This window comes from Octopus bimaculoides, chromosome 16, assembly GCF_046866305.1.
Source record: "Octopus bimaculoides isolate indiv1 chromosome 16, ASM4686630v1, whole genome shotgun sequence".
Classification (NCBI taxonomy): Eukaryota; Metazoa; Mollusca; class Cephalopoda; order Octopoda; family Octopodidae; genus Octopus; species Octopus bimaculoides.
In genome coordinates, this window is record NC_142943.1 from 26,540,519 (window position 1) to 26,565,955 (window position 25,437).

The 25,437-nt window shown below is 37.3% G+C and overlaps 1 protein-coding gene across 8 annotated transcripts in view; it reads left to right on the plus strand.

Moving 5' to 3' along the window:
* The window catches only part of LOC106871768 (uncharacterized), a 1,221,261-nt gene that overhangs the window by 86,047 nt on the left and 1,109,777 nt on the right, over positions 1-25,437 (plus strand). For all 8 annotated transcript variants that reach the window (XR_016244689.1, XR_016244690.1, XM_089364843.1 and 5 more), the window contains exon 6: positions 9,178-9,236. Coding sequence is in view for 6 of the 8 variants with exons in the window: in XM_089364843.1 (XP_089220969.1) it covers positions 9,178-9,236 (59 nt within the window). In the remaining 2 variants the exon portion in view is untranslated. The remainder of the gene's footprint in view (positions 1-9,177; positions 9,237-25,437) is intronic.

Sequence of the window (25,437 nt, forward strand, 5' to 3'; positions counted from 1 at the left end):
AAAAAAAACAGTCATCAGCAATTTAAGTGATCTAAGTGAGGAAGATCAAAAGAATTTAGATGAGTTGCAGGAAGTAATGAGTAAAGAAGTAAGAAGATTGTCAGCATTAAAAGGTACCAGCAGAAGGAAGCTGCCACGGCTGCCCCATACAGCCTCATCGCGCCACAGCAACTAAGGAGAGAAAAACTTTGGCAACATTTTAGATGCCAAATACTGGTCTACGTTTGGCCCATAAATGTAGTACAAAGAAGGAAATGAGACGCAGAAAGACGTGTCACACGAAGAATCCTACACCAGTTCGCCCTCCCATGATTCCGTCATTGTCGTTGACACTATTGCAATAACCTAGGTATTTCTGCAGGGGTGTCTACTTCAGTGCATGCCATCCCAACATTAGAAATGGCTTGCCGACACCACCATGAAATACGTTAGAATTTTCTTACCAGTGGAACCTGACCCTTCCATACGAATCGGAAAAGCAAGCGTTCTAATCGTGTTAGAGGTTTTCTTTGTATAAGGTGCAAAGGTCAGGCAGTAGTATGATGTATGCATTCGACACTTACCTCCGGCCTTTCTAAGGCAACTTGCTTTCAGCCCATTTCACTGCGAATTTGAATACTGCTTCTGATCTCTACAATGTTCCTATCCGCCTAAAGATCTGGTCTGCACCCGATTCCGAACATTTTTACTGGACACTTATCCAGCAACAGAAATTGTCGCTGCTAACATGGACTTACCTGTCCAAGAGCCAAGTTGCAAACACACTGATTTATCTTGGTTTATGTGTGATTCTGTACATAAAGAACATTCTTTCAACATTATATCGATCGCTTTTATATCCGATGTATCCAAAACAACGACAGTGAGTAGATATGACTTTCCTGTAACCTAATTCCAACGGGTTACCCCACCAAAGTATCTTGTTACGCAACCAAGCCTCCAACAAGAAAATATGTAAGAGCGGGGAGAGAGGGCATCCTTGGAAGACCGAGCGTTCCATGCTGAAAGATTTCGAGAGAGGCCCTTTAATTTGATCACAAAGCAGATACTGTTGTGCATTGTGGTGACCCAGCCTCTGAAAACTGGACCCAAACCGACTGCGCTTAGGATAGCAGTCAGATAGCTATGGCCTATCCTATCAAATACCTTGGATCGATTCCAATCGACCAGTGGTTTCGCAGAGCTATTTCTATTCCTGACACATTCTGCGATGTACCGAATGAAATGGAAGTTGTTGTGGATGGGTACGCCAGGGAACGTACGGGTTTCCACGTCTGCGATTACGCTATAAATAACAATCGCCGGCCTCGTAGCAAGTACCTTACTTAAAATCATTAACCTCGTGTTAAGCTGAGTTGTGGACCTGAAATTTACAATCACGTTTCCTTCGTTCGGGTTCTTCCTCAGAAGTGCCACTACTCCCTGACTCACTCGAATGGAAATTCACCCAGTTTGTTTTAAGATGTATTAGACAGCTGCCTGCCAAGAGAGGAGCAAACAAGTCTTGCATGTAAAAATATAGCTCATAAGGCAGTTCATGCATTCCCTGTGATTTGCGTCCCACACAGCAGATCAGTACATCTGCCACTTCCTCAGCTGAAATCGGCTTTCGCAATACACAGTCCCCTGTCCGACTGGTGCCACAAACCATGCAGACCAAATTCTAGGTTTGTTGCAATGCCGTCTCTCTGTCACAGAGGGGCATCCTACGGATTTTGAGCTGTCATGTTTCAGTGCACGCATCCTAGCTCGGACAATACAACCTTCGTTTTTCGTGCCGAAGAAATGGTCGTGAACCATTGTCTCCATTAGCATGTCGTTTGTTATTCCTCTTATGTGCGCCTATTAGGTTACTTATTAGTTTGTCGAAACTAGCAGATGCCTCTCTGATGATTATTCATGAAACCCACCACTCGATATATATGATAGCTACTGTCAATTCCTGCTTCGTTAGTATACTACTCCAATTCCTGCAATCATTCTGCACCGAGAAGAAACGTTTATTTGTCCCATAATCGGAACCATGTCCATTGGCTTTTTCTAGGTTGACTGTAAAGATCCCGAATTTTGGTCTATGAAATCAATGATCTGAATATCTGAACAATTTATATCTATCTGCAATCCTAATAAAGTAGTATCTAATAATAACTTGGATGATTCACAGCGATTTGACCAAGTTCACATTGGTGTATTTAGGAAATTGAGGCAAAGCCTTCAAACAGTTGGAAATGCCTGAGAGATTTTGTGAGGCATTCGCACTCCACTCACCTATCAGCTTCTCGCACATAATCTTTACTTGCATTGAACTAACTGCAATGATCGAGATTTTACTACAATCGTTAAGAAATAGTCAATATTTAGTCAAGAATGTTTATTTGTTCATGTGTTGCTGTTATGATATAACTTCGTTAAATTGATAAAAATGGAAGATTATAAAATTAGGTTGATGCTTACTGGCACATGTATCTATATGTCCACTGAATCCTATTTGTTTGGACTACAGTTTTCTAATTTGTGATCTATGCTGAGTCATGCATTGTCTTCAAGATGTAAATTTCTCCACATTTCCTTGGTGTTACTGAATACAAGTTTCTTTCGGATACATATAGTTTCTTATGTCGAAGACTTGCTTCTATTTAAGACGCTTTTCTGATCTTTCTCACATATAAAACATAGACCTTCCAAATATTTCAAAGGTTGGTTCTGTTGCTATTACATAGTTTGGTATTTCTTAATGTATTTTCCAGTGATTTGTAAAGAGAAACGTAAATAATTTCATACTTTCTTTTGATAAATTTCTCAAAGTATTTTCTCATTTTGTTTTTAATATAAATTTACTTATGTCAAACCTATTGATTTCCAGAACACACACACACACACACACACACACACACACACACACACACACACACACACACACACACACACACACACACACACACGCACACATACATGTACACCCACATGAATGCTCACACACACTCAAACGTGCACGTATTTCAATGAAGAAACTTTGGATCTAGGTTAAAAACTGGTTCTTTCTCTATTGGTAAGAAACCTTGAAATAATGCTGAATAATGACATACATACATACATACATACATACAGAATTGTGAGGGATCGATTCCAGGTCGAAACAATTGTAGTGATTTATAAAAATTCTCGTATGTTCCTTCTTCCGTCTTCATTTCCCATATATATATATATATATATATATATATATATATATGTATATAAGAATGAAAATAAAAGCTCAATTTAGGCAATCAACTTTTTTCATACACATACATAGTTATAAATTCGATTTAAATTGCATATATATATATATATATATATATATATATATATATATATATATATATATATATATATGACAAAAATCAGATTGAACTTTATGGATTTACTAATAAGAATTCTTAAGGCACTCTTAACCTCTCTTAATTTTAGTATAGAAAAATATTTTTACCAGTTCTCTTTTCCTTACATTTTTCCATTCATATTCCACGTACATTCTATTTACATGTATTTTTATGTGTATTTATATATATATTTATAATATAAATATACATAAAAACACATGTAAATAGAATATACGTGGGATATATATGGAAAAATGTGAGGAAAAGAGAGCTGGTAAAAATATTTTTCTATACTAAAATTAAGAAACATTAAGAGTGTTAAAGAATTTTTTCTTTTCAAATGTATAAATACTATATAATATAATCAGAAGAAATTTACTTTCTACGGCCGTTTCCAGAGTTCATGTCCCGGGAGAAAAATTAAGACAAATTTTACAATCCATGCAGAAAATGTCCCCTTCATCAGGAAAGGTATCCTCATTAGAAAAGCTCATTCTGACAATGTTTAGTTTATCTATATTTATATATATTTATATTATTAAACATATTCGTATATATTTTATATGTCGATATGTATTAATATATGTATATATAAATTTAAAATCGAATTTATAACTATGTATACTTTTGTAAAATAAAAGTTGATAGCCGAATTTGGGTTTTTATTTTAATTCTTATCTTTTGTCTTGGGTTCGACGCGAACACTTCTTAAGCAGTTCTATATATTTCTTACGAAATAATAATAATAATAATAATAATAATAATAATAATAATAATAATAATAATAATAATAATAATAATAATAATAATAAACGTTTCTCTAAAAGAAATGGAAAAACTTTCAAAATACAAAGACCTGGAAATAGAGATAACTCGAATGTGGAATCTAAAAACAGAAACAATTCCTATCATAGTAGGTGCCTTAGGTATAATAAAAAAAATATTCAGACAAATACATAACAAAAACCCCAGGACTTACAAATATATATAACATACAGAAAATTGCACTACTGGGTACTGCACACATTCTACGCAAAACACTTTCAATACAGTAAACATAAGAGCACCACAGCAAACCACAGCACATACCCAAGGCGCACAGAGCTGCGCTCGGTAGTGAAGTGAAAGCACGTTATAAAAATAAAACTACTGAATAATAATAATAATAATATTAATAATAATAATGATAATAATAATAATTATTATATGTATATATACATATTAGGTTGTCAAGAAAGTTCTTGCAGGGTTTTTAATTTTGGCTTTAAATGATGTCTTTTCAAATTAATTTTCTTTAAATTACTTTGACTTCATATAACATTTTAAAGCCCGTTTTTCGTTCTGTCTAATCGTGTTACTCTTTTTCTTTTTGAATAATTAGGTCATTTTTTCCGGAACGTTGAATACAACATAGACAAAAAGCAAATTCGCACAATTTACTTATTCCAGTTCAAGCTAGGCTCAAAAGGTGCTGAAACAGCTCGCGATATTAACGATGCGTTTGGCCCATGAACCACTAATGAACGTCCAGCACAATGCTGGTTCAAGAAATTTCGTAGCGGTGGCGAGAATCTTGAAGATAAGCGTAGTGGTCGGCCATCGGATGTTGACAACGATCAACTAAGAGCCTTAGTCGAAGCCAATCCACCCGCAACTGTTCCAGAACTTGCTTCAGAATTTGACGTAACGTACACGACAATTTCCAACCACTTGAAAGAGATTGGAAAAACAAAAAATATTTGAGAAATGGGTGCCGCACGAATTGAATGACAACCAAAAAAAAAAATTAAACTCCATTTTGAAGTGCATCTTCCCTTATTTTACGCAACAAGAACTACCCGTTTCTCGACCAGATTGTGACTTGCGATGAAAAGCGGATTCTTTACGAAAACCGGCGACGCTCATCTCAGTGGTTAGACGACGCCGACGAAGGTCCACAGCACTTCCCGAAGCTAAAGGTGCACCAGAAGAAGGTCATGGTGACTGTTTGATGGTTTACGGCCAGTCTCATCCATCACAGATTTTTGGATTCAGGTTAAACATTACAACGGAGAAGTACTGTCAGCAAATGGAGGAAATGCATAAGAAACTCTGACAACAACAGCCAGCATTGGTCAATAGAAAAGGACCAACTTTTCTCCACGACAACACTCGGCCGCACGTCGCACAACTGACCCTGCAGTAGTTGAATGAATTGGGCTACGAAACTCTGACCCATCCGCCATGCTCACTAGACCTGTCGCCTATCTACTACCACATTTTCAAGCATTTCGACAACTTCTTGCGTGAGAAATGCTTCAGAAACCAAGACGATGCCAAACACGTCTTCAACGACTTCATCGCCACCAGAACGCAGAAATTTCACGCTACTGGCATAAATAAAATTGCTTCGCGTTGACAAAAGTGTGTTGATTCTGATGGTGCTTATTTCGATTAATAAAGTTTTGTCTGAGCCGAGATATGTGCATCTGAATTTAAAGGTTAAAAACCGCAAGAACTTTCTTGACAACCCGATATATATATATATATATATATATATATATATATATATATATATATATATATATATATATATATATATATATATATATATATATATTGTAGCAAACTCATAAGAGGCGGAGAGAGAACGTAAGTTCGTTTGCCCGAACATGAGAAATTATTGATTTCTCATTGGTTAAAAATTACTGCCCTTATACGAATTATGAACTTCGTTGAAAAAATCTTTCACGGGGTTACGGTTCTATGATTCGTGTATGAGTAGTTATAAAAAACCTGATTTTCGGCAAAATCTCCAGTGATCGTTGGATGTTACTCAAGTCCACGACACTCACCCTTTTGAGTATAGGCTAATATATATGCCATGTTCAATACTGAAATCCGACAATATTGAATTGTCGTGAAACCTTATTAGTTAGAATGAGAAACTAGTTAATAATAAATTTAAGTTGTAAATTCTCTACGATGAAATGCTTTGTTTCTAAATTTCTATAAATGTACAAATATGTATATAATAAATTAATGTAGTAACTTAATTCCTTTTACTTCTCGTTTCTTTCAACTTGTTGAATTTATTTCTGTATATTAATGAAACTATTTTTTTATGTGTAACGGTCAAGAAAATATAATCTAAACCTTCAACATACATGCACGTAATAAACGCTCATTCAGCGTCTTGTCATGTATAGATCATAACATTTACGCAGCCTAAACTAAACTAAGAGTTATGCTTAGTGATAAATACTTATAATTAAGTTATAAGTAACGAAATTATCATTATAACTTTTAATTAATAAACAATAATATTCGTTATAAATTACGAATGAAAACATTATAAATAAAGATATAGTATATCTCACATTTCAACGACCTGTTGTGATAACAAACAACCTACATAAAAAAAAACTGGTGTCCGACCTTACACACACACACACACACACACACACACACACACACACACACACACACACACACACACACACACATATATATATATATATATATATATATATATATATATATATATATATATATATATATATATACATATATATATATACATACACACACACACACACACACAAACACACACACACACACACACACACACACACATATATATATATATATATATGCATACATACATATTAAAATATAGGGTAAAGAATCAGAGAGATTCAGAAAAAATATTTGAGATCCTAGGAGATTAAAGTATATGTTTATATATAACGATGCCCACTAAAGTGGACATTTCATGTGCTAGAAGTAGATCACATGTTGTGTCTACTAAGACCTAATGGTTCTCAAACGAAATTCAGCGAAATACCAAAACGTATGCGGGCAAGACAGTGAAAATTACAAAAATAAAACATTATTATTCACGGACAGGTTTCGAAATTAACACTCTTACCCAATGTTGTTCACCCCCAGAGGCAAACGTGTGTATGGTTCTGTTAATTACAACTTAATGGTAAAAATCAAAAGCCTTCGTTTTGGCGCGCTAATTCCGGGAATATATCTGCAGAAAATAGTTACTGCGTCGCATATATCCACTTTGAGAACTTGGTTATGGTTAATTAAATTAAAACATAGGGTAAAAAATCAGATATCAATTAATATCGATTTATTACCAGGAAGCTAGCACATTTAAAGAATCAGAGGGATTCAGAAAAAATATCTGAGATCTCTGGGGATTAATGTATATGTTTATATATAACGATGACCACTAAAGTGGACATTTAATGTGCTTGAAGTAGATCACATGTTATGTCTACTAAGACGCTGAAGAGAAGCAGACATTCGATAAGAGTGTTAATTTCGAAACCGGGCCATGAATAATAATGTTTTATTTATGTAATTTTCAGTCTTGCCCGCATACGTTTTGGTATTTCGCTGAATTTCTTTCGAGAACCATTAGGTCTTAGTAGAGACAACATGTGATCTACTTCTAGCACATTAAATGCCCACTTTAGTGGCCATCGTTATATATAAACATATATATAAACATATATATATATATATGCTGTACTCCAGTCAGGTTTGCTTTGTTGATTCTTATGTTGATCTTCTGAGAATATATATATATCTATGTCACTAAAACTAATACCCTAGTGTAACAAGGAACCGTTTGGATTACGTTCATAAGGGAATAGTATTTGTGCAAGACCCCTGCAATCATGGTTGAATTGAGAAAGATAAGAAGTTAGTTCCTGTTTAGACTGCACAATCATTGCAAAGGTTGTACAAATTTGATGTAAAATATTGTATAAAATTATGTTCGTTTTTCAATTCGGAAAATGTAGAATTAAGATGTACACGGTTAAATTTGTTGGCACTCAGTCGATTACGACGACGAGTAATCAGTTGATCCGATCAACGGAACAGCCAGCTCGTGAAATTAAAGAGCAAGTGGCTGAGCACTCCACAGACACGTGTACCCTTAACGTAGTTCTCGGGGAGATTGAGCGTGACACAGAGTGTGACAAGGCTGTCCCTTTGAAATATATATACAACAGAAACAGGAAGAAAGAGTGAGAGAAAGTTCTGATAAAAGAGTACAGCAGGGTTCACCACCATCCCCTGCCGGGGCCTCGTGGAGCGTTAGGTGTTTTCGCTCAATAAACACTCACAGCACCCGGTCTGGGAATCGAAACCGCGATCCTAAGACTGCGAGTCCGCTGCCCTAACCACTGGGCCATTGCGCCTCCACACACACTTAAATAACCTTACATTAAATGATATTTATATGTTCATGATAATTTTTAAAAAACTTTCTGCAACTTATAAAATTATTTAATGTCTTTACAGTTTTCCTTCCGTGAATTTTAGGCTTTTGGGAGTCTTTTGATGATTTCAGGATGTGAACTTTATAATTCATGTATACTATATAAACTGTGTTTCTTATTACATCTGATGATTTTATTTTCTTAAAGATTTTATTTTATTATATCTAAATTAATGAGATATTAAAGGATCTGCACTGATATCAAAAATACTGAACCTCATAAAAATAAAATAGTTGTAAATACGATTTCAGATCTTCATTTGAAATCAATGATGCTAACCATGATGAAATCTCTAAAACTAAATTGAAATTAAAACTGTTTATCTTTTTCTGTAAATGGATTTTTCTGTGTCTATATCCGTGTGTAGTTTTTAGACTTTTAGATGTAGTTATTCTTTGTCTCTTGCTTACTACTGTTACTTATATACCTCCTCCTTCAAACATATATTTTACTTAAGACTTGTTTTCTATACCTAGAAATACTAACCCAAACGTTTCTTTCGACAATTAACATTGTTTTCCTCTTTTCTCTAGCATGAAAGAACTGAATCACAAACTCAACCGCCTATGGCATTGACATCTTTAGATGTTATGTAAGTAGACACATTTCCAGATAAATTTTCTTCGTCATATTGAATAACCCACTAAGAATCTATATCTTTCGATATCTGGTCCTTAAAGAATTTAAGGTATTGATTTATAATTATACACGAATGCAACAGAATGTCGATCAGTAATTAATGTAAAATGTCTACCTAGAAGAAAGTGTCTCCAATGATAAATTGATTCGATAATTGCTTGGGCTTCCTTTTAAACTGAGGATTGGTACTGTTCGCTACCTTGTAACGTGCAAGAATGGAATGCGATTGGTCTTCCATCCTGATTTAGTGTGGCAGATATAGCAAAATCCGAAGCATCCGTCTCAACAGTAAATGGAATGTTCTCATCTATTACTTCAATGACAGCATTGGCTAGTTTTACCTTTAATGACTCAAATACGTTTACTTGATGGCTGTTTAGAGGAAATTTAATACGTTATTGAGAGGTTATATTTTATCAGAAAATCTGGAGATCCACTTATTATAATAAGAAAACATATCGACTATTCGTTTTAATGATTTCTGGTCGGTTGGTATAGGAAGATTGAGGAGTGGAGCAAGCCTTTATGGTCAGGGGTGTGGGTATTGTGTGAGATACGGTATCCAAGAAAGTCAAAAGTTGTTGATGAGTAAACGTATTTGTCTTCATTCATGGTGAGCTACTCACTTTTTGCTGCCATTTCAATTTTTCTAAATTTTTATCGTTGTCTATTTGATCTTTCCCACATATGGTTAAATTGTCTATGAATTGGAACGCATTTCGCAGCTTGGATTTACTCACGAAGTCGTCCATTATACGTTAGAAACATGCACTGCAGTTAGTTACTACGAATAGAATCCTAGTATAATGCCATAACGTACCATCAGCTTCAAAGACATTGAATTGACGGTCTTTGTCTGATAGAAGAATCTGATAGTATGCCGAACGTAAGCCTATTGTACTGTAGACTTTATTCTTGGCGATAGTGTTCACTAACTCATAAATTTTAGGAAGAGGGTAGGCATGAAGCTGTGTATATTTGTTAATCGTCTCTAAGTAGTCAATCACCATTCTGAGCTTTTTGTTTCTTGAACAACTAGCACTTGCGATCTCCAAGCTGAGTTATTAGATTCAATAATGTTCGCATTTGCTAAGCGGCGTACTTCTGTTCTGATGAATTCTCGATCACGTTCCGAGTATTTTCGCGACTTGGCTGCAATAGGTTTACAGTCCTCTTTCAGATGAGCGAATAGCTTTGGAGGATCAGTTTTCATATCTGCTTGTGCGGTAAATGTTAATGGTGGTCTCTTCTCTGTCCTCCGTATTGTATGGTAATACTTTCATGCCGTTCTTGGAAATCAGTACTCGGAATTAGTTTCTGAGCACGTACCCAGTACCCAGCGCATTAGTTTCTGAGCACGTACAGTTTCACATTGTAGTATTCATGATTATTCAGGGTTAGTGAAACAGTGCAGTATCTCTTGGATTCCGCAGAAAGAGATGCAGAAGCCGTACCAATGCCGTTTTTCAATTTGACCGTCTTGCTGTTGAGTGTGTTCACTAGCTTCTTACTGATGAAGCTCTTGTCAGTGCTACCGCTATCAATTAATGCTTCGGTTTTGTAGCTATTGTTCAGTATAAACATAGAGGTTACTCGGAAGGGTGAACCAGCTGATGTGATACTGCCAATGGTAAATCATATTTATCTTCATCCTGTGCTGCAGTTGCTACGTTGCTCCTACATTCAATCTGTCAGGTTTCAAGTATCTTTCCCTATCGTAAACGTTCTTTCACAACTTTCTTTCTCTATAGACTGCTCAGCAACTTCTTCAAATTGTGTATTTTCAGAAAGTAGTTTCTTTGATTGTAATGTATAACCAGTAAATCTTGGTTCAAAGAAGCTAATTTCTAGGCATAGTCCTAAATAGAAAGGCCTCTTATAGTGTTATCCACGATAGTCTTGACACAACGTACGTTATTCCAAATGGCCGTTCTCTCTCTTTCTTTCCTGTCAAAAGCGCATGCTCTTTGTATCAAGGGAAGTCACTCGAATCCTAGCACAATTTGCATAACAGTTACACATGGCTATTATAAATTAACAACGTATAATTTGCATAACACCAATCTAGTCCCATCCTTAGCATTTCAATTAAAAAGTTCTCTGTGATAACAACAAGGTATTCTGTAAACTTAGTTTTGGGCGTACCGAAACCAAACCGTTTACTGTTTCCTTTCTACTTGTTCGAGAGCACCAATCTATAGAAAGCAGACGAAAGAATAATGTAATTAGAAACGATCTGTCGCCTATTGACGAGTCCTTCACTCATACTTCGTCTGATATTGAAGCAACATGTCAGACATTTGAGAACATTGTCACCTATGCACGTCTGAGAATGTTGTTACCCAAGCACGCTCCTATGAAAATTCATAAGCACTTTGTGCAGTAGAATTGCAAGAGAGAGAAAAAGGAAAACACTCATCAAGAGTCAAAAGACTTAATTCTAAAAATTCAACCAATTAAAATACTATCACCAGCAGTATCCACATTCAGAATCAATAAAAAGGCTTGAATTTGGAAACTATCATCTGCAGATCAGCATGAAGACCTACGTTGACAGCCAAAGGGCTTCGTGGAAAAATCAAACAGAACCCAACATTCTTCAAGTCAGATGCTAACAAAGAACTGCTGTCTCACTCATTTGTCCGCTGATAGATTATAACAACTTACTCTATCACGATGCTAAAGAAATGGCAGAAGGATTATAGAAACAATATTGCTCCATCTCTAGTGATCCCAAAGATATTGACGCAAAAGATCTGAACAAACTCTCCAGCTTATATACCTTTGGCAAGTTTTACTGTCTCAGACACAATAACAGCAATGATTGAAATCAAGTACGAATCCGCTGTTGGCCCTGATAGATTCCTCGCCAGTGTCCTGAAAAGATACAAATACCAACATGCAACACTCCTAACTAACTTCTGAAGAAATTCTTTAGAAACAGTCTATATACCGAATCAGTTGTTATCTCAATCTGTCATCCCAGTCTTTATAAAGGGAAACAGGTCTTTCACAGTTAACTGTTACCCGATATCACTCAATTCACATATCATCAAAGTTTTTAAAAGGTGAGACCAAGGATATCTGGCTCCTTGAAGAGTAACAATCTCTTAATTTCCAATGAGCATGGCCTTTGTTGCAGCAGAGAATGCATACTACAGCTTTTACATCACTTCAAGGATGTCTTTAAAGCTTTGAGATCAGGTTCAAACTCTGATTTTATATATCTTCACTAAAACAAAGTTTTTGATTGAGTCGGCGACAATACCTTCCAATTAAAGTTGTCAAATATTGGAATCCTGCTACCCAGATTTAAATATTTCCTGGTGAACAGAACCCAACAAGTTGTAATCGATGAAATCAACTCGGGTTATCAGGCACTGCAAAATAAACATATTCGCAGCTGATTCCAAGCTTAAAAAATTTATCAAAAAAAAAACAAAAAAAACTAACTGTGCGTTACATGGAATGCCCCAAATTTCACAACATAATTCTGGCGCACGTAAAGTGAATGCATTTCATGATTTATTTCATTTGTTTTAATTCGTAGCCCATCACATTATTCATAATTTTTTATCTGACTATAATTCTATATACCTATTGTGATATCTTTATTCGTTTACCCAATTCTAAATGTACAACTTATTCCAACTCCGTATGATTCCATAGTCCTTATTTTCACTTTCCATTCTGATTATAATTACAATTCAGTTGTCAATTGGCATATTTAAAGAAGTATTTTAGATATTCTCTGTTTATGCATTAACTTTAAGATCTGCCTGTCTTCACTCCTTCGTTGCTTCTCTAACACACTTCACAATACGCATAGTCTTCATTGAGCTTATGATTTAAAATATTCTTTCCTTATTGTTACAGTCACTCAGTCTATCAGAGATTCATTGCAGCTATCGGGGTTTTAAATTTCTATTTGATTTGTTTTCCAGCCCTATAGCATCTCTTCTCCACCCCATATTTACCGTAAGGCTTTCTTTCCCACACGCATTACATTGACTACCATATCAAACTGCGGTACATAGTATACTTTATCTTGTATGTAACTCCCATCCACGATGGCCCGTCTATTTAATAGATAATTCTAACATACTTGCCCCATTTGCTGTCGCTATTATGCACATGGTCTTCTTCACATCGTACCATTTACCATCCTCCTCTGCACATATTGGCACAAATTATTCCTTTCTATACATTTTCCTTTATCAATTTAGAAATTCCTACATCTATATCTCGCAGTGAATGTTACTTCCTATCTACCCTCATATTACAATGACATTGTTTTCCCTGCCTTTCTTTGTTTAAACTTTTCACTCTCCCCCATACTTTAGTAGAACAAAGCTCTCTATTAAAGCTCTTCCTCATCCCCTCTCCGATGATGGAATAGATCACTGCTATACACAGAGCAACCATTATTTTTGCACAAGATGGACCATCTGCTCATCTAGACTTGTGATGTATATTTTTATCAGAACTCAACCCTCATGTTTGAATACACAAATGTTATAACATAACTGATACCAGTTGTTTGCTTGGTTATACATTTATTCTATTGTAATTGCATACATGTACACACACACACTCACACACACAAAACCGCGTGTGTGTGTCTGTGTGTGTGTATAAAAGTTTACATGGCATTGACTTCGAAATAACGCAGTTGATAGCCGGTTTATCGAATAAGAAGCATTCAAATTCTGCATAATTTATTCTTGTTTTATTTGTAAAAGATATACTTGTTCCTGTTTTACTTCTTAAAATGTTGTTCAAGCTTCAACAACCTTATTTCAAAAGAGAAATAACTTAATACCTCATTCCAATATAATATAACAAAATATAATATAATTAAATACACACACACACGCACACACATATACATATATTATATGCATATATTTATATATAAATTATAATTTTATTTGGTGGACGCGCAATGGCCCAGTGGTTAGGACAGCGGACTCGCGGTCGTAGGGTCGCGGTTTCGATTCCCAGACCGGGCGTTGTGAGTATTTATTGAGCGAAAACACCAAAAGTTCCACAACGCTCCAGCAGGAGATGGTGGCAAACCCTGCTGTACTCTTTCACCACAACTTTCTCTCACTCTTCCTTCTTGTTTCTGTTGTACCTGTATTTCCAACGGACAGCCTTGTCACACTCTGTGTCACGCTGAATCTACCCGAGAACTACGTTAAGGGTACACGTGTCTGTGGAGTGCTCAGCCACTTGCACGTTAATTTCAAGAGAATGCTGTTCCGTTGATTGGATCAACTGAAACCCTCGATGTCGTAACCGGCAGAGTGCCAACCACATATTATTATTTGATTGAATGCTACGCATCCATTTTCAAGTAAGTTTATCTTACTCTTTTTGATGCGACCCCACTCTATACTGTTTTCTTCCCTATCGTTTTCTCTCATCCTTTCTCTAATTCCCTTTTTTCTCCCCTTCACCGTTTTCTATCTGTCACTCTCTCCCCCTATTTCTCCTTTACTCTCTCTCTCGTTGCTCACATGTGACCATCTTCCATCTTTCTTTTCCTCACGTGATTATCTTTCTTTTCTTTCAGGGCTGGACATATACTATCTCTCTCTTCTATCTTTTCTCTTGTCAAAGAAAATATTTCTCCAGCGTTCACTAATTTACTCTCGTTCTGGTCTAACGAACCCCCACCCCGGTTGGTTTTCATTCGGTTTCCTTGTATGTCTCCACTATCCTGTTTTTGTTCCCCACTTTGACCCTCAATAAATCCTGAATTTTACTTTTGTACTTATGGGAGCAACTGTCTTCGAAGACTCATATTGTCGTTCAATGCTCGAAATGATGAATAGATAGACAGCTGACAACTGATAAAGGCTCATTCTTTATGTTACTTGTCCTGTTTTCCATTTGTTTCTCTCGTTGTTTGCGTATTGAACTCATTTGTTTTCACATTTGATATTGTTTACTGTTCGTGACGTCCCATATATGCATATATATATATATATATATATATATATATATATATATATATATATATATATATATATAACAAATTAAAAGGGTAAAGGATTATCAATTTATTGCTGATCCCTTAATTATATATATATATATATATATATTTATATATATATATATATATATATATATATATATATATATATATATATATATATATATATATATACGTTAACAAAATTTAATTAAACACAGAAAACCCTCACAAAAAAAACACACACACATGAACAAATAAATAAATAAAAACAAATACAAACGAACACGTATTAACAGAGTATATAGGTGATACAGACACTCCCCATACACACATGCACTTACAAAAGACACAGACACATTGAAGGACACGCATGCGTAGACACATACAATAGGAATACAAAATACAAAATGGCTGATAGTTAGCAAGGTGAGACACACATAAGAAGGAAGGAAACAAAGGACCACTGATGAGGTCACAGAAGTGTGACGAAAGAACTCTGGCCGAAATAAGATTAAGATTAATGTAATATAAAGCTGAAGCAAATTAACACCAAATATACAGTGCGTGTGTTTTTATTGGCTAAACTGGCAATATGACCATCCCCAAGTACAACAATATATATATATATATATATATATATATATATAGCTTCTTTCTTCCAATACATCTGATTTCTGCTTATTCCATCATTACAACCCAGTATGCACCTTATGCTGATTCTATGTTTCTGCAAAATATTTATTTTGGTTAGAAATTCTAGAAATATTACTTGCAGAGTTATTGCATAATAAAATAAGAATTTGGAAAATTCATTGCTATTATTTAGTTACCATTACGCACGTTTCATTTGCTAATGAATTTTATATTTTAGACAGACATGTAAGGAATTTCCTATTAGAAATTTTTCAGAGAGAAAAATTAACTAACAGAAATTTTACTTTTGTATGCAGCGTTTATATTTAATTACTATTACTATTCAGGAGCAATGGCGATAATTGGATTAAAGGTAAGATGAGCAAGTTTGATAATACAGTAGAGAAAACCGATTGGGTTACACACACACATATGCACACACGCACACACACACACATACACACACACATACACACACACACGCGCGCGCACACACACACATATATGTATGTATGTATACATAATTACACACATAGTCAAAGAAAAGAGGAAAATTACGGAAACAATAAGAGGCAAAATAACAGTTTAGCTGTAAATCCATATTATATAATGCATACGTAAGAACAGTCAAATGGACCAATTCCATTCGCAAAGATAAATGTTATTCTCGTTGTAAAGCACGAGGAGATAGTTTCCAGATACAGTTTGACCTGCGCACAGAAACAAATTTTATCAATGAGGAAATATTTATAACTGATACCATTATTCATTCGTTCGTTTAGAGGCTGTGAAGAGAATAAGTAGTGAAAGGAACTTTTATAGTTACCACTCAAATCAAACTCAATATCTACGATAGCCTATTAGATGAAGAAAGCAAATTAATTGAGGAGTATTATATAAAAATATTCTTTCTAAACAAAGCGGGTATCTAATAATTATCTCTCTGTATAAGGCCACGGCCTCCTTCTGAGCGAGATAGGTATATTCTGTCCCTTTCTGCTTTGGGGTGATGACTTCGATACGTCGTTAGTAGTTTTCTGGTTTTTCTATCTAGGTTTTTCAATTCACTGATCTTCCAGTTTATTAAGTTAAAGCTGTAGTTTATGACTGATATAGCTCACGTATTTATCCCTATTATCTTATTTTCAGCATATAGTTCAGTGTTTAATATTAGTCTTACTCTTCCGTAATACTCTCTCCTAATTTTCTCAATCATTTCTGTGTGTTGTATTATAGCTGTTTCGTCTATTCCTAGATATTTGTATGGGTGGTTGTGGTCTAATTCTCTAATTTCGATGTCTATGCCAAGTGCAGAGTTTTCAGTGCTGAATAATTTGCTTTTTCTCAGTGTGACTCTAGCATATTTGTCCAACCCAATCTCATCCCAATGTTATTGCTGAAACTTTGAGCAATTTTGCTAAGGTTTCTCTGTTCCATGGTGCTTTTAGCGAAATGTTTTATGTCATCCATAGACAGGAGATGGCTTATTTTTTGCTCATAGCACCTTTAACGCTTGGTAGTTTCGTTTAACAAGTTTGTTTGCGGGGTTAGAGAAAGGCGAAAAAGCAGGAGTGACTGTGAGTCTCCCTGGAAAATCCCTCTTCTTATGGGTATAGGTTGAATTTTAATAACTATTGAGTAATTTTTTAATGTTATATTTGTTTTCCAGCTTATCACTTCATGTTCAATATATTTTAGTAGTGGTAGGGCTACCTTATTTGTGTGGAGAGATTCCAGTATCTAAAGGCGTGGAACATTGTCGAATGCTTTCTCTTTCTGGTAATCAATGCAAATCATGTACATGTTTATCTTTCTCCTCTTACAGTCCTCTATAGTGACTCAATTTACAACCACATATCCCTGTCCAGTACCCTTTTTAGTTCATCTGGTATAGCATTGTTGCTTTCCAAGTGCTTTATAAGCCCGTTATAGATGATTGGTTTTAGGGTCTTGTAGAATGTTGGCAGGTATGTTATTGCTCTGTAATTTTGTGTAGAATTAGGGTGTTTTTCCTTCTAGCATCAAGTTTGGTGTTGATTCTGGATCACTTAATCAATTGAATGCTGCTGCTAAGTGGTTATGTGTACAGGTGAGGTACTTGAACCAGAAGTTGGGGACCTTGTCTATCCCTGGAGTTTTCCAGTTGCTGGTACTCCTTACTGTGTCCGTGAGGTCTTGGCCTGTGATGGTGGGCCATATCTATTGTTCTATTGTGTACTTTCTTTCCTTTTCCCTACTAATCCACTAAGCATTTTTGCTGCTTTTTTTGCTCCATATTGCTTCCCAGTATGACTGAATCACAATAAAAACGTTTATTGTTTATTTTGAATTCTCTACTTTGATAGAAGAAGCTTTCACGTTTTTCATAGCGTTTTATGCGGCAACGTTTTACTGCTATGCCCTGTTTAATTCTTTTCTTTTACCTCCCAGGTATCTTCTATATTTTTTATGTTGTATTATCTTGTTATATGGACCGTTTTTATTTTTCATTTTTGATCTTTCTTTGATCCTCCACAGAGTAGGGATAAATCTTTCTTTTGTTTTTGAATTTTGCTTATGATCTGTTTCTAGTTTGGGGGTTGAGATTTGACTGGGATTTTTTTCTTCGCTAAGGTCCTGGATATCACTACAGCTGTTGAGCAGATCAAGTCACTTAGTTTGTTGATCCCTTATTTTGCTTAACAAAGCATTAATATTCGCCCGTAATTCTACTGACATCCCTAAGTCGGCCATAGATATTCTGACTGCCAGGATGGCCTTGATCGATTACAATGAACAAAATTGAGTAAAGGCTGATTCCACGGGCCTATTCGATATAATGATGGGCTCGTCATACTCTTCACAAATTAAGGATTTAGTGGGCCTGTATCTCCTCGTGTAAATAAAAAGTAGCTTCCATAAACTCTCCGGAGTTTTATATAGCGACTATGCTCTATTTATTGCACGCGGTCTGTCAAATCTCGGTGCTGAAAGGCTAAAAATTGAATTTAAGAAAATTTTGTAAAAAATTCTTTGATCTTGATATCAAACAATTGTCCGCTGGCAGGATCATGTCTTCGATACAATGTTGTGTATAAATGTAGAGTCAGCCTACCCAATAGACAAAACAAGATATATATATATATATATATATATATATATATATATATATATATATATATATATATATATATATAAGTAGTACGATAGATTTCAAAAGGATTGGGCCCATCTGAATTCCTGTTCAAACCCTAAGGATAAGAATTCTACTACCTTAGCTGCTTTTATAAATAAACTTAGGGTTAGTAACATGCTTTTTAACCTGACGTGGTCTATAATTGCGAGGTCTCCCTCATATGGTAATGGTTCTGATAGGTGCACATTGTGTGTAAGGGAATCGTATCTAATCCTTGAATTATATGATGCTAATACGTTAAATAAGTTTTCAGACGCGATTCCCTCCTGAATTTCACTCTACATTTCTAAAAATCTATAAAATTAGATCAACTAGGTAATTGAATTAGAATAATGTTTGTAAGTAGAATTGCGATTACCGAGTATTTCGAATCTTCCGCTCATAGAAGACATGGGATCATTTGCATTCGAGCTGTAAAACATTTTATTAAGAAATTTTGATTCTGCTAGATTAATAAAACGCTGAAATTCACCAAGTCGGAGTCAGTTTGAAGATTTGCTTTTGTCTATTGTTGCTGCCTTAACGGTTAGAAGTATTCTTGCGTTGTTGAACTTTGTAAAGCACCGTGTTTTCTGTTTCTGGCAGATTTTGTTAACATCTCCACCCTTGTGTGAAGGAGGAAAATATTGCTATTAATATTGTGACTTGACAAAATGGATAAATCACCCATAAAGACCAGAACCAGTGTCGAACCTGGGGCCAGTACTAGGAAAAATATGTCAAACTGCGAAAGCGGTTCAGACAAAGAAGTATGCCATCAGGCGAGGATTTCGTAAAGGGAAGAAAAGTGAATTTTGCGGCAGCAGCCGGAGTTGCTAGAAAGAATGGCAACTGTGAAAGCGATGAACCGGTAAAATATAAAGGGATGCTAAAATGGGAGAGGAATGGGACAGTAGTTAACCCTCCCAGTGAAACCACTCTCAGAGCACTGCGGTGCACTGTGATATATAAATCTTTTTTCGTCAAGTCTAAAAATATGCAAGTAAGGAGGGCGTGGAACTGTGCCTACGACCAGTTTGGAGCGACGTGGCATACAGCATGAGAGGGGTGAAGTATGCCACGAGAGATATGCGCTATAAATCGAAAGAAAAGATCAAGCAGGCTTCAACAGAGCCGCTAAAATAGCTGAGGCGGTACTTCTAACTACTTATCTTGGAAGGCCGATTCCAAAGATTAGAGTAGGATACATTCCACCTGAGGTAGACCCTTCTTGGCTGGTGGAAGCCATAAGGACGGGCTTGGAGGATAAAAAAGCTGTTTTTCAAGCCACCGCATTGGAATTACAAAATAGGCAGGTGGAGGGCCTCAAAATGCTCATCCAGGCAGCCTCTGACGATTTAGAAAATATAATCGACACCATACAGGTGGGGAAGAGCAAGTTGCGAGTCATGGTCGAGGGGAGGAAGCGTCGATGCTACAAGTGTGACTCAAAAGGCCACATTAGGCCGATTACCAAACCTGCCCCGAAAAATCGGCAATAACCCCACCTGTCGAGACACCAAAAGAAACGACAGATGGGATACCCGGTGAGGTATCGAGAGAAAGCGAAACAGATTAGAAGGAGATGGATGAAACACAAGAGGAAGGGTGACAGAAAATCACCAGGAAAAAGAAACTATAATCACCGACCCAATCCAACCCCGCTAGCCCGACAGCAAAAACATAAATGACAAACAGAGCACAGAGATAACTATAAAACCCCAGTCCAAACTGTTCTCCACTCACCTAGATACGAATTATACTGTAGTAGTGACAAATAATAAATCACTACTGCAGAAATTAAATGACGTGCCTAACACTGTGAACGTAATTAAAAACTTTGAACGGAAAACTCTTCTCGGAAACAGCGATTTTTACAATTGACAGAATGAATTATAATGCCTTAAAAATTCTATTAAAGATAACATAAGCCCTCTGAGGAAGATTTCTCCTCGCAAATTTATGAGGGCCTAGTCAACGACATCTCGCAAGCCCCGGACGCAAATACAAAGAACTGAGATGGACGTTCCACCCCATCTCAAATCGTAAGTACAATCTTTATGGATATACTTAATGTAGGTTATTTGAAAGTACGCGGCCTAGGGTCGGATTGGAACCGAGGTAGTTTCCTTAATGACCTTAGGTCGCATCGAATGGATATTGTAGTTGCCACAGAGCCCAGACTGAGTAGTCAAAGAGACTTTTTTTCCCTTTCTAAACGGATATTGAGATAGGTTTTGGCTAGATGTCCCAGATTCTCCATTGTGGAGAAGGACTAATAGCAATGGGTCATCTAGATCTTATTTAGACAGGATTGTAATTAGTGAAATAGGGCCCTAGGTGAAGCACTGGAATCTGGTTCTGCGCCCAGAATTTTAGTTGCGAGATTGGCTCTTAACCAACATCTTGAGGCTAAAAACGATGGATACGTAATCAGAGCTAAGCAACGAGCAATGGGACGTGAAGGAAACAAAGCTGCTGAATGGACGCGTGTGACAGACACCCAACGTGGAAATGATGGCGCAATAAAGTCTATGACAAATCATCAATTGAGCTTAATAATCGAACCCGAGGAGATGTATAAGGTATTTCAGGAGCATTTCGCCCTGCTTTTTGGGAGGGGTGAAGGGCCGGTGTGCAGGAGGCACTTCACAGACTTCCTCGTGGCGGGAAAGTGATTGCTGTGAAGGGCCGATCACGGCTGCGGAGATGCTACGAGCCTTATTACAGTGACAGCAGAATGGGTTTGTGAGCCGGGGAATGGAGACGCTGCTTAGAAAGTACGCAAACGAGGGGTTATTATAGATAATTTCCGGCCCATTACTCTGATTAACGCAGAGTTGAAGATTATAGCCAAGGTCTTAGTAAAAAGGTTGGGGCGTGTCGTGGGCGGACTCGTCGGAGAAGCACAAACCTGTGCTGTTCCTGGCAGACATATACACAACAATCTCCACCTTATACGCTACACCTTAGAGAAGGTTAACGGATGGGCCTCCTACCCATTTAGACCAGTGTAAAGATTTTGACAGGATTGACTATCGGTATCTGGTATCAGTCCTCGCGGCGTTCGGGCTTGGCCTCGTCTTCCGCGGGTGGATCATCGCTTTATATAGCAACATCGAATCGATCGTTCGGATGGAAGTTTTTTTTCACTAAGCCGTTCAACATCAAACGCTCAGTTTGTCAAGGGTGTCTCATCTATCCTCTTCTCTGTGTGTTGGTTCTGGAGCCTTTTCTGTGGAAGTTGGAGAATTTTAGGAACGTCCTGCACGATCTAGGTTGTAGAAGGATGCTTACGGAATACGCGGATGACATCACCGTCATCGTATCCTAGATGAAACATCCAGAGTGTTAGCGAGGCCATTAAAGCCTCCGAAACGGTGGCAGGAGCAAACGTTAACCGGGATAAGTCAGTTGGCTTGCAACTCGGCACCTGGAGAGGCAAGACGATACCTCCCAACAACGTCGTAGGGGTTGGACGGGGGCATTTGTCAAAATGCTAGGGGTTTGGTTTGGTCCAGATCTCCAGATAGATAAGAATCGGGGTGAGGTGACGACCAGTGTGACCCACCTAATTCAAATCTGGTCTGAACAACGGCTATCTCTGAAAGGAACAGTGGAGGTCGCAGAGGTGTTTACCTTCCGCTTAACCGTTTGCCTTTCCCCCATTCGTGGCTGATCAAGTTGAAGCGTCTGCTCTTTCGCTTCTTTTCGGAAATGTGGAGCTTCTCTTGTAAAGCACCCTATCTAGTGACAACACCTGCTAAAGGGTAGGCTGGGGATACCTTGGCTGTTGATGCGCAGACAAGCGCTAAGGCGGAGGCACCTGTGGATCTGCCTGGACGGTGAACGAGTGTGGTCTCCGTTCGTTCGATTGTTACTTCCTCAGTTTACTAATTTTAGTGAACTAGAACCATGGATTAAGCGTAGACAAAAGTTGAAAGCTTGACAAGTGGAGTGTCGTCATGCACTCTCGCTTCTCACTCGCACAGGTAACGCCAGCAGCGGGAGTTCCACCTCGTGATTCTATACAGGTTTGGTAGAGCTAAGTATGACGACGACCTGAAGGAGACTCTAGGCTTCGATGATGGTCAACTAGCCAGCTTGTTTCGAAGGACATTGGAGCCAGGACTCTCGGATAACTTCTAGGTATCCCTGGCCTGGCAGTATTACCGAGGAGCCTTACCAATTCGCGATAAACTCGCAAGGTATGGTGCCCCTTGTTCACCTATGTGCCCAAGATGCGACCAGGACAGGGAAACCGTCTATCGATTGTGCAATTTCTGAAATTTGGGTTTACGTAGAACATCTGCTGTCACGGCTGGGAAGAGTACAACTGTCTTCCGAGCCGATTTTAAAGATTGCTCCTCCTTTCTCTTTTAACAAAGAAGGCAATGCTTGTTTTCTCACTGTGATTTGCTATAGCAAAAGAAGTGGTATGGAAGACTCGCGTGAAAGGAATCGGTGCACTGTGATATATAAACCTTTTGTTGTCAAAAGCAAAAAAACTGGATAATGCAAGTAAGGAGGCCATAGAACTGTGCTTGCGGCCAGTATGGAACGACTTGGCATACATCACTTGAGGAGCGAAGTATGCTACAATAGACGTTCGCTTCAAATCGGAAGAAATGGCTAAACAAGCTTCAACAGAGCCACTAAAAACTGCTGAGGTGGTACCCCTACTTATTTATCTTGCAAGGCAAACTTCCAAGATTAGGGTACTAGATATTTCACCTGAGGTAGACCCTGTTTGGCTGGTGGCTACCATAAAGACGGGCTTGCAGGATAAAATAAATATTATCCAAGCTACTGCTTTGGGATTACAAAATTGGCGGGGAGGCGATCGAAATGCTCATCCAAGCAACCTCTGATGATTTAGAAAATATAATAGACTCCATCCATACCGGTGGGGGAGAGCAAATTGCGAGTCATGGTCGAGGAGAGGAAGCCTCGTTGCTACAAGTGTGGCCAAAAACAGGCCACATTAGGGCCGATTACCAATCTCCTCCCCGAAAAAGCAGTGATGCCCACTCCTATCGAGACAACAAAGGAAGGGACAGACGGGACACACAGTGAGACTCACAGCTAGATATCAGCAGAAAGCGAAAAAGAGGAGGAGATGAAAGAGACACAAAGGAAGGATGGCAGAAAATCACCAGAAAACACAAAAGAGAAATAACGATCCAGTCCACCGCAACTAGCCCTACAACTTAAACTAAAAGGAACAAACAAAGCACACAGACACTTAAAAGTCCCCAGTCCAAATCGATCCCCACCCACTCGGGCACAAATTATACGATAGTAATGACAAATGAGTCACTACTGCAGAAATTAAGAGGCATTCCTAACATTGTTAATGTAACTGAAAACATCGAAGGAAATATTTCCGAAAATATGCCGATATTTTCAATCGACAGATTGAATTATAATAGCCTAAAAATTCTATTAAAAACGGCATAGGCCCTCTGAGGAAGGCTTTCTCCTCACAAATTTACGAGGGCCTGATTAACAACACCCTGCAAGCCCCGAATGCAAATACAAAGGAATGAGATGGACGTACCACCTGATCTCAAATCATAAGTAGAACGCTTATGAATATACTAAATATAGAGTGTTTGAAATGAATTGTGACAGGCATCCCCATCTCCAGCCATGAGCTGGGTTATTTCCTCATTTTCCACCTAAAGAGGAGAATAAGGGTGGGGAGAAAATGCCTGTCACCTGATATATGTTGGGAAAAGATGGAAAGCTGTTGCGAGTATGTTGAGAATTAATGTACCTGCATGGTGTATCCATAAATTTATAAAAATGTTACAGTGGTAGCACGGGGATTGTGGGGTCGAAGCTGAACCTATCCCCCACTTCATTGTATTTGTAACTATTTGAACAATCATAATTCGCTTATTTTCGTGTAAAATCATTCGTTATATCGACTACTTTCATTTGTATCGTCTCCTCTGTTTGGCACCCAGTGGTCAATAAAGAAATCGACGTTTACCAAGGAGGACATCATCCTGATGAAGGGAAATTGCATATATAGAATATTTAATTTTTAACCATGACCAGTAACGTACCACTGGAACGGCCGTAGATGGAACATCCTTCAATTTTTGGATCCTATTTTATTTATGTTTTTCTTAATGTTGATATCTATCGTTATTTCTCTCTTATATTCTATATGTATAAGTAATTTTAGACGATTTAGGCGGTTTGCCATTTTAAAAGTTGACGTTGTTATTCTCATGTTTATCAATCTCTCATCCACTTTGCACCTCCTATATTTATCACGCATAAGTGTATTTAGTGTCGCTGTGAAATTTGTCCCATAAACGCTAAGTATCTCCACCAAAGGCATACAGTCATTTCAGAAATGTTTAACTTATC